The sequence below is a fragment of the Symsagittifera roscoffensis genome, chromosome 7, assembly GCF_963678635.1.
Source record: "Symsagittifera roscoffensis chromosome 7, txSymRosc1.1, whole genome shotgun sequence".
In the NCBI taxonomy this organism is placed as follows: Eukaryota; Metazoa; Xenacoelomorpha; order Acoela; family Convolutidae; genus Symsagittifera; species Symsagittifera roscoffensis.
In genome coordinates, this window is record NC_087068.1 from 14311953 (window position 1) to 14323272 (window position 11320).

Consider the following 11320-nt stretch of genomic DNA (forward strand, 5'->3'; position numbering starts at 1 on the left):
TGTTCTGAAAGCCCCCTTCTCGAAAAAATCCTAGATCCGCCCTGATTAGGGTAGCAAAAGTGTTGAAGGTTCTATTATGCGTTAATTAAGTCCTTGTTTCCTTCTAAGCTTACTATACGCATAGAAAATAGCGAAAATTACAAAAAAAAACTCCTGGCAAGGAGTTCTAGCTTTTGACGATTCTATAAAGGTTCTTTCTCGTTTTTCGTTACGAATTGGCTTTATAGCATGCTTTTTAGTAAGTCTTATTGACGCCTGGAATATGCAATCGTCGTCAATTTGGATTGTTGGTTTTTTATAGTTTAACAATTATTTAACACAAATCATTTGACACAGTTCATATAAAATCAGTCCACATAGTTAAACGAATATGTCAGTGGAGACGAACGTACGTGGTTTTAATTCGGCCAGGATCTGTTTTTTTTTTATGTAAACGAAAAGTTTTTTGTCAGCTTAGTTTCGGATTTTTCCTATAACTTGAGCTTTTTAGTATGACTGAAAATCTTATATATTCCTAATGTGGACGAAGTTAAGCTAAAATGTCTAATAACAAATTGAGATTCTTATTGTAAATTTTCGAAGCTTAATGGTTTTGTTTTTAGAGTTTTCCTGCATTGAAAATTAAGCAATAAATAGCGCCTTCTTTGAAATTTTCTGCATTTTGAATCATTTCTGATTGCAATAGTTGAAATTTTTTTTATTGATGGTAGTTATACGGCTCAAATTCATCCGTTGTTCTTCCTTCTTACAAGTATTTCATGCTCCTGGTTTGCGTTTTCAAGTTAGCTTTTAGGAATAGTAACCAAAAAAGAATGGCTAGATTGTTCCTACTTTTGTAAGATTATGATTTTTATGAAAAATATATAAAGCTTGTCGCTGTACATTTTTTACGCAGTAATTTTAATTTCTGGCATATTAATGTCTGTTGGCTATTTTTTTAACGCTCAAGTTGGGTTTTTGCTACTTTTTATTGTACTTTAAAGAGCTGCTTTTTGTCGTGTTCTCAGTAGTGTTTGCTAAGCCCAGCTTCGCCTCTGTGTCAACTAGCGTAAACTATATGCACTTATGTATATCATAATAGAGTTTACTCGTTGTGAATTGAAGATAAGCCTCTCGTATTATTGATATATAATTCCATAGTGTAGTCGTTCGAGCAGTTAAAAATATTTTATTATTTAAAAATCTATTATATATTTAAATGCGGGCTTCACTATCTCGCCATGTTTAAGCTTTTTCAACGTATTATTTTTGCATGTTTAAGCTATATCGTATATTGCAATGGTTTAGAATTTTTTTTCGATTTTCCAATTTGATTTTAGTGGTTATTTTACTGAGTTTAAATTAAGCAGCCCAGTATCGAATTAGAGGTTGCGAATTTGGCCTCCAATTTTGAATGCCCGAATCATTTTAGTTAATGAGATAAGACAATTTTTGAGATTTTTTCGAAAATTTTCAGAAATTTCAAAATAATTTTTCAAAACTTGAAGTTCCCAACCCTGTAGTTGAGTACTGTCAGAGTAGTCTAAGGGATTACAAACCCTGCCTCCTTATATGACTGTTCAAATCCTTGTAGTTTTCGAGATATGACGTTTTTTGTGATTTTTTCAAAAATTTTCAGAAAACTTAAATTATTATAATTCTTAAAGATCTGAAATTCCCAACCCTGTAGTTAGGTCCTGTCAGAGTACTCTCGAGGATTGCGAATCTTGCCTCCAATTATGACTGCTCAATTCTTTGTAGTTTTTGAGATGTGACGTTTGTGATTTTTTTTCAAAATTTTCAGAAAGTTAAAATTAAATATTTTTCTAAATTTGAAATTCCCAACGCTATAGTTCGGTGCTGTCAGGGTACTCTAAAGAGTTGCAAATCTTGCCACATGCGACTGCTAAAGGCGACTGTTCAAATGCTTTTAGTTTCCGAGATAAGACGTTTTTTCTCAATTTTTTTTGGGAAACTTAGGTTTAAAAAAATTCACAAAATTTTAAATTCCTAACCCTATAGTAGGGTGCTCTCAGGGACTCTCAGTGGTTGCAAATCTGGCCTCCAAATTTCTGCAGAGGCACATTAACTTTTCGAGATGACGCTTTTAAAATGGAAAAAGTTCGAAATTACCAACCCTGTAATTGGGTGCAGTCAGAGTACACTAAAAGTTTGCAGATGTTGTTTCCAATATATGCGGTTTTCGAAGCACCGGAGGTGCGTTAAACGCTAGTTCAATTGAAGCATCTCTTTTATGCCCGTTGAAACCCAGCGCAATCGAAGATTTTTTTCATTTTCCACGCAAAATCAGGTACCAGAAATAGTCATCGGGAAAGGTCGAGTGATATATCATATTAAAGAACTTTCAATCGTTGATTGAACGAGATTAAAAGATTTTCAAAACGTTTTCCAAGTGTTGAGAAAAACTTGTTTGAGTTTAAGTCTTATTTCGAGCGAGTACCCTTTTGGCCAAAAAAAATTTCTAAAAATTATTACAAAAAAATAAGAAAAAGTTCCAGTAATTTTTTACTTCATTTTTTGTATGTAAATAAATTTAGGACAACTATTGTCGTTTATGCCTAATGCACTATCTTGCTACGCGTTTTTGGTTCTCTCATCTCAACCCGGAGAAATACGAATATACATTGAACAAGAAAAAAAAAACACTTTTTTTGTAGTTTTTATGAAGTGGTTTTAACATTCTGTGCTACTTGCACAGCAACCGACTATCCTTGTGAAATTGGAAATGAAAGGATATGATGCAATTCGTTCTAATCAAATCTGTAGTGTACTGACTGATCTTTGCCTCTGTTATGATAAAATTTTGATTTAAAAATTTAGGCCCGCTTTTCTCGTTTTGGCTAATTAAAAAGCCGGCTTAGCCACTTGATGTGTCAGAAAAACTCTCACCACTACAACTCGAATATCGAAGGTCACGGCGTGTTGATTGATTGTTTATTTGCGTCAATCATTTTGATTTAATTAGACATGGGTGTATACTTTGTAATGTTTTCTACCTTCGAGCTCTATGTTTGAATTCGTTACACACGTTCGTTGAACGCGTTCTGCAATACACGAGGAGCCATCAGCGGACAATAGATGTACTTGCTGATTGCTCGAAACTCACTTTAAAATAAAAAAAACATGTTTCTCACGAAGTATAATCAATTTGGGAAAACTTTATGCCTAGATTTGAAAATAGGTGACAAGAAAATAGAAAATTGAATTGGCAGCAATGAATTTAGCTAACTATTGTTAACCAGTTTTCTCAAATTGGGTTAGCTCTTATCAAAATAATGCCAATAATAAACGACTCTCGAAGTTGAAAGGACTCTAAGGTGATCAAGGAGACAGAACTGATTTTTTTTTAATTTTTCTTTATTTCTGAATTGTTGTACTTCGAAAAATTGATATTATTCAAATACTTTTGAAGTTCAAAAATTGAGAAATCTTGAATTTTTTTTAAAAATTAGTTCTGCTTCCTTTTTCTGCTTTTTTGAGTTCTTTCGCACTTTTCCAACTGTCTGTTGGCTTTGTTTTAAATTTGAAACTTTTTCAAAGTAATGAACGTAGTTATATAGATCTTGGTGATTATAATTTTTTTTCTAGGAAAATGTCTTAAGATTTGATCACGCTCAATTTTGATTTTTCGCGGTTTGACTTTTGATTTCTTTTTAAGATTATTTCATTTTATTTGTTAAAAGGAAGGCAAACTCCACTATCGAACAGCAAAAATGTAAAGGACACAAAAACGTGATCGACTGCTAATAACGAAAATAGAAATTAATAATCAGATTTCCCAGCAAAATAAAAGTGACCTATTGATCCAGTTTTCTCAAATTGGGTTAATTTTATCAAAAAAGTGTCAATCATAAATTGTTCTACAAATTCAAAGAGATTTAAGGCCATCTATTTTTCTTCGAATAAGTTGAAGGATTTTGAAAACACTAGTGTTTTTTTTTTCAGTTTCCTTGCTTTCATTACTCTTTTCCAACTGTCAGTTGGCTATGTCAATTCTAAAACTTTTCAGATTAATGTTTTAGTTAGATTTGTCTCATGAAAAAATTGTGCAAAAATGCCTTCCATAAAAGCACTCTTCAATTTAGAAGGTGACAACATTGAAATATTGTCAAGTCCAGAAGAGTTTTATGAAACTTTGATTTCGAATGTCAACCAAGCTCAGAAAAGAATAGTCCTTTCGTCTCTGTACATCGGAACTGGAAGCAAGGGAGAAGCATTAGTCAAACGAATTGGTCAGAGACTAAGAGAAGTTCCATCATTACAGGTGGATCTCATTTTCGACTTCAATAGATCAATGCGTGTTAATCAAACTTCACGAACACTGTCGAAGTTTTTGGACTTGGAAAAAGTGAACTGCAATTTATACCATACGTCATACCTGAATTATCATAAAAAAGTGCTAGCTCCCAAAAGGTGGGATGAAATATTTGGTGTTTTTCACATTAAAACGTATATTCTTGATGATATTTGCATTTTATCAGGAGCTAATTTAAGTGAAGAGTATTTTACGAACCGTCAAGACCGTTACATTGTCATACACGACAGAAAGTTTTGCGATTATTTACAAAGTTTGATGAAGAAAGTCGGCGAATTCTGTTTTCGATTGAAACCAGATGGAAAAACGACGTATCCTAGTAGACTTCCGTTACCATGGAAACAACCGAAAAACTTCCGAATTGAAAGTGGAAAAGTTCTGAAAGATTTCGAATTCGAGTCAACTTGCAAAGTAAGAGGTAAATCTAACACGATGTTCAATTTAAGAGCCAAAAAATAAGTATGTATTAGAAAGATATCTGATTATAGGTGACTGAAAATACTAATTCGAACTCATCAGAAAACGAAGCAAACGTCAAATCTGATACGACAATTGAAGCATATTTGCAGGCGCCCGAGCAAAATATTCATACATACTCAGAACGAATGCAACAATTTATTAGGAGCATTTCGCAAAATGACAAATTGTATTTTGCCTCTGGATATTTCAACCTATCTGAAAGTCTCTTGCGTGGAATTTTGAACTGCCGTGCACAGAGCGTGCATATATTGGCATGCTCACGGGAGTGCAATGGGTTCAGAAATGCATCGGGTGCTGCTGGGTATGTGGCAGACATGTATGAATGCATTCTAAGGAAATTCGTTAATCAGTTGCGTGGAAACACCAATAAAGGTAAGAATTTGAAATAGTAAAAAAGGTAAGAAAAACAAAAGTTCATAAAAAAAGATCAGCACCAATTAGACTGAACATCAAGCCTTGCAAAAACAATACATAGAGGCAATATTGAAATAAGAGAGCCAATAATCTAATGTTATCGATTATTGGCTCTCTTATTTAAATTTCGCCTTCATATATTGTGTTTTGTAAGGCTTGATGTTTAGTCTAATTGGTGCTGATCTTTTTGTATGAACAATTTTTTATGCTTCGAATTTTTTCTCATAAAAGGCTTGAGTTGATTTTTGTATTTCAGTTTTCCTTTTTGTTGAAGTTGCGTTGATGTTTTGCGATAAATTCACCATTGTGGTATTTTGCTTAAATGCCTCATCTTATAGTTGTGACCTTTTTGAAAAATATGGAGGAACTTTTTATTCGGCTAATGTTTACCCTTGATAAGCAAGGGTATTGCAATCAGGTACTAGACTTTTTTCCCGTAAACAACCTTGTCTACAAGACTCATCGGACCTGTAAAGGACTCGTAGTACCTTGGTTCATAATGAATTCAAATTTTTAGTGTCTCCTGCACGTTTAGCCTGGAGGTACCGAATATGGATGGGACGGCAAAAGTCTCGGGTTCGAATCTGACTAGGACCTGTTTTTTTTCAAACGGTAAATATTCCGGTTCAAAAAAATTCGGCCTATTATTTGTCTGCTTATGTTTTATCGGCTTAGTTTCCAGATCTAGGAATAGTTTTTTTTGCTGTAAACAATTTTAACTACTGGTAGTTTAAGTGTTTTAGCAATTCAAAAATCCCGCCGAATCGAGATTTGTTTTTAATACTGGTCATAACGTTACCAACTCGATTTGTCAAAATGTCTTTTTTATTATCGGTTTTTTGAGTTTCTGCCTAATTTACATCGAACTAGTGGCCTCTTATTGCGTCGTTCGGGGATCGTAAAAAGTTCGTGTGCTTAATTGTGCTCTGAGGAGAAAATGGACAAAAATTTTTTGTTAGTTTAGAATTTTTCTGAGTTTCTTTTTGGCATGAAGGGTTTCTGCTCAGGTTTTTTCGGCATTGTTACCGCTTGGTAATTATAAATTCAAATTCAGTCCACTATTCGGCACCTCTGGTGTAGATGTAAAACAACTGATTTAGATGAGGTTCGAATCCGGCCGGGCCTGTTTTTGCAAACAAGAGTTTTTGTGCTTTTTCGGATTATCATCCACCTAATTATTTTGTCGGCCTAGATCCTGTAGCTCGATGGTTCAGCTTTATTCCAAGTTGCTGCAAACCCCATGCTTGAGACGACAAAGCCCGGGAGTTCGATTCCAGTTCAGACTTGTTTTTCTTATAAATAGAAATCTTTGATTTATTTAGGTTATTGTCTGTCTGCTTACTTTTGTCGGCTTAGTTCCACAGAAAAAACCTTTTTCAAAACTTGGCTTCTTTATAGCATTCCCAAAGCTCTTTGTAGAGTTTCTAATGGTCCGATTACTTTCGGACTTTTGCAGTTTCGGGCTTTATTGACAAAAACGATTTTTTTTAGTTTCTTTTTTTTTAGTTTTATTTTCATAACATTAATATTTGTATCGCAATTGGTGCGAAGCTCATCTTCACCTCTGGCTAAATTCAATCAGCCATCCGGCGCATCTGTCGTAGAGGTGACATAATTGCTTGATACCTCTTTTTTACTGACATTTTTTATTGACAAAATCGATTTTTTTTAATCAAGTTTTTTTCTTTGATTTTAATCAAATTTATATCGCAAGTGGCGCAAAGCTCAGATTCGCCCCTGTGTTTGTTGTTTTTTTTTGTTTTCCACGCAAATTTAAGTACCACAAATAATCATCAAATTGGGTCGAGTTTTATATCATATTACAGCCCTTTCATTCGCAATTCGAATGACGATAAAAAATTTTCTCAGTGTCCAGAAAAACCCGTTGAAAATAGTCGATATTTGGTCTAATTTCGAGCTAATAAGATGAGCGTGTAGGCTTACAATAACTTACTCAAACTTAATTTAAAGTTAGTTTCTAGAGGTTTTTGAGCCATTTGGGAATCAGAAACTTCAAAAAATTGAGCTAATAAGATGAGCGTGTAGGCTTACAATATTTTACTCAAACTTCAAAATCAGTCCACTATTCGGCACCTCTGGTGTAGATGTAAAACAACTGATATAGATGAGGTTCGAATCCGGCCGAGCTTGTTTTTGCAAACAAGAGTTTTTGTGCTTTTTCGGATTATCATCCACCTAATTATTTTGTCGGCCTAGATCCTGTAGCTCGATGGTTCAGCTTTATTCCAAGTTGCTGCAACCCCCATGCTTGAGACGACAAAGCCCGGGAGTTCGATTCCAGTTCAGACTTGTTTTTCTTATAAATAGAAATCTTTGATTTATTTAGGTTATTGTCTGTCTGCTTACTTTTGTCGGCTTAGTTCCACAGGAAAAACTTTTTTCAAAACTTGGCTTCTTTATAGCATTCCCAAAGCTCTTTGTAGAGTTTCTAATGGTCCGATTACTTTCGGATTTTTGCAGTTTCGGGCTTTTTTGACAAAAACGATTTTTTTAGTTTCTTTTTTTTATAGTTTTATTTTCATAACATTCATATTTGTATCGCAATTGGTGCGAAGCTCATCTTCACCTCTGGCTAAATTCAATCAGCCATCCGGCGCATCTGTCGTAGAGTTGACATAATTGCTTGATACCTCTTTTTTACTGACATTTTTTATTGACAAAAACGATTTTTTTTAACCAAGCTTTTTTCTTTGATTTTAATCAAATTTGTATCGCAAATGGCGCAAAGCTCAGATTCGCCCCTGTGTTTGTTGTTTTTTTTTTGTTTTCCACGCAAATTTAAGTACCACAAATAATCATCAAATTGGGTCGAGTTTTATATCATATTACAGCCCTTTCATTCGTAATTCGAATGACGTTAAAAAATTTTCTCAGTGTACAGAAAAACCCGTTGAAAATAGTCGATATTTGGTCTAATTTCGAGCTAATAAGATGAGCGTGTAGGCTTACAATATTTTACTCAAACTTCAAATTCAGTCCACTATTCGGCACCTCTGGTGTAGATGTAAAACAACTGATTTAGATGAGGTTCGAATCCGGCCGGGCCTGTTTTTGCAAACAAGAGTTTTTGTGCTTTTTCGGATTATCATCCACCTAATTATTTTGTCGGCCTAGATCCTGTAGCTCGATGGTTCAGCTTTATTCCAAGTTGCTGCAACCCCCATGCTTGAGACGACAAAGCCCAGGAGTTCGATTCCAGTTCAGACTTGTTTTTCTTATAAATAGAAATCTTTGATTTATTTAGGTTATTGTCTGTCTGCTTACTTTTGTCGGCTTAGTTCCACAGAAAAAACTTTTTTCAAAACTTGGCTTTTTTATAGCATTCCCAAAGCTCTTCGTAGAGTTTCTAATGGTCCGATTACTTTCGGATTTTTGCAGTTTCGGGCTTTATTGACAAAAACGATTTTTTTTAGTTTCTTTTTTTTTAGTTTTATTTTCATAACATTCATATTTGTATCGCAATTGGTGCGAAGCTCATCTTCACCTCTGGCTAAATTCAATCAGCCATCCGGCGCATCTGTCGTAGAGTTGACATAATTGCTTGATACCTCTTTTTTACTGACATTTTTTATTGACAAAAACATTTTTTTAATCAAGCTTTTTTCTTTGATTTTAATCAAATTTGTATCGCAAATGGCGCAAAGCTCAGATTCGCCCCTGTGTTTGTTGTTTTTTTTTGTTTTCCCCGCAAATTTAAGTACCACAAATAAATCAAATTGGGTCGAGTTTTATTTCATATTACAGCCCTTTCATTCGTAATTCGAATGACGTTAAAAAAAATTTTCAGTGTCCAGAAAAACCCGTTGAAATTAGTCGATATTTGGTCTAATTTCGAGCTAATAAGACGAGCGTGTAGGCTTACAATAACTTACTCAAACTTAATTTAAAGTTAGTTTCTAGAGGTTTTTGAGCCATTTGGGAATCAGAAACTTCAAAAAATCAACAAAATATCTGCAAGAAAATAGAATAAATTTTTCAAATTTTAACATTTTTTTTCATTTTTCAAGTAATTTCTCTATAAAAATTGTTTTCCAATTGGCTTATTTGACTATGAGTTTCGATAATGCCTAATTTCTGTTTTTTCGTTGATATTTTTTTGTCGCACCACACAAAAAAAATGACACTAATTTTAAAAATTTTGACGAGAAACGTCAGTTTTTAGTTTTGCTGTGCTCTTTTACTATGACTTACTGTCGATAATTCGAGAGACACAACCAGAAATGTTGCGAGTTGGACATAGAGAAAAAATCATTAGTTAAGATCAAAAAATCATAAAGTTAAGATGAGTCCAACTAATTGACGTGTTTTTTCAAATCATCTATTTCTCTTTCATATCATACTCGTTGATGATTTATGGTCATTGCTTTTAGTTTGCTTTAGTTGAAGTCTTGCATTATGTAATTTTTTTGTAATCTAGAATTAAACTATTTCCCGTAAACATTTTCTCTGCAGTCTTTATCCCACTTGGTTCAGGGGTAACGCTGTCACCTTGCACCCTATAGTTGGGAATTTGAGTACCGGTCGAACTTTTTTTCAGCATATCCGAGAAAATTTTTATTATCTGACTGTCGTTTTTCTCCTTATTTTTGTCGGCTTAGCTGCCACGTTACGTGATTTTCTTTTGCTTTTGACAAGGTCTGGAATCTTCAGTTTTTAGTGAACTTTAGCAACTGTGAGACTCCTTTCCCTTTGGCCTAGAGGTAATTTGGTTGCCTTTGTACCCCAAAGTTTGGTGCTCGAGTCCCGACCGGACTTATTGTTTCAGTATGTATGAAATTGAAATTTCTTTCCGGGAATAATTGAATACTCGGACTTTCATGTGTCTGCTTATGTTGTCGGCTTACTTGCCACATCGGGGAACTTTTTTCGTAGATGCAAGTTTTCTGATTTACTCCTGTAATTTGTAAAGATATTAGCCTTGACTTATATTTTCCTTGGTTTAATTTCGCTTCAAAGCTTAAGTCGGCCTAATGGTTTGTTTCTTCTTATGTATTATCTGCTTAAGTACCTTGTTTTGTGTCGCTTTGAAATTAAAAAAATTGATTGATGTTTTTTTTTGAAAAAAATCAGGTAGCCTACGCACTTGTCGGCTGTGTGGTCGCTCGGTAATTACTAACAGCTTTTTAAACACAGATGATATTGTTTTTCGACTGTGTTTCTGAAAAAATTTTCGTTATCTAAATTTTGTTTTCGATTTCGTGATTTACATTTCATTTTATCTTCACTATCTTGCAATGCCGTGTGACAATTTTCTGTGTGACAAATTTTGTGGACATTTTTCGGTTCTCCTCTGTGTGGCAATTTTTGTGGCATTTTTTTTCGGTTTTTCGGGCGTCTACCTACGTATATATATATTGGATTTTGAACGCTTTGTAAATAATTAGAAGCTTATTTAATGCTGGTGGTTGTTTTTACTCTTTTTCTGAATTTGAATTTCACTCGCTTAGTATCGCAAGTGAAGCGAAGCTCAGCTTCGCCTCTGTGTATAAAATTGGAAAAAGGAAGGAAGATAAAGTTCTTTTTCAATCGTTAATAATCTTTCTAAATCGAAAGTTTTGCGAAGCTCCGCTTTGCCTGTGTGATGAAGTTTGATACAATTAAGTCTTTTTATTCCATATAAAAGCTTGTAAATTGAATGATTTGCCTTCCAGTTTCATCAAAGTTACTGCCATTTTCTTATAGATAAATATCAAGTGTTCGAGTACTTCCGCAAAAACTGGACATACCACGCGAAAGGAATGTGGATTTACATTCCGGCAGAATCAAACCCTAAACAGTTCAATTGTTCCTCGACTCTGATTGGCTCTTCGAATTTCGGGATGCGTTCTCAATTCAGAGATTTGGAGCTGCAGTTTCTAATTCGAACCAAAAACTCTAAATTGCAAATTAAACTGGACGAAGAACGAAAGAGGTTGTTCAAATATAAGAGAAAATTTGATCCTAAAAGTGTGAAATACCCTTTCTTCATGCCGGCTTTGTCAAAGTTGATCAAATCGTTCTTTTAGCACTGATGAAGTGGCTGAAAACTATAATATTTTGTACTTATGAATATTTTGATACATTTAACTTTCATAATGATAAAAAGTATAA

At 34.0% G+C, this 11320-nt stretch overlaps 3 protein-coding genes across 3 annotated transcripts in view; 2 read left to right on the plus strand and 1 right to left on the minus strand.

The window, feature by feature from the left end:
• The window catches only part of LOC134852140 (uncharacterized), a 487803-nt gene that overhangs the window by 440448 nt on the left and 36035 nt on the right, over positions 1-11320 (plus strand). The gene's annotated exons all lie outside the window — the stretch shown is intronic.
• Positions 1-11320, minus strand: part of LOC134852138 (signal recognition particle receptor subunit alpha-like) — a 394981-nt gene that overhangs the window by 207815 nt on the left and 175846 nt on the right. The gene's annotated exons all lie outside the window — the stretch shown is intronic.
• LOC134850930 (CDP-diacylglycerol--glycerol-3-phosphate 3-phosphatidyltransferase, mitochondrial-like) lies at positions 4014-11314 on the plus strand. Its single transcript, XM_063866750.1, has 3 exons — positions 4014-4726; positions 4804-5167; positions 10913-11314. Exons 1-3 carry the CDS (start codon positions 4055-4057, stop codon positions 11233-11235), a joined length of 1359 nt encoding a protein of 452 aa, XP_063722820.1. The 5' UTR covers positions 4014-4054; the 3' UTR covers positions 11236-11314.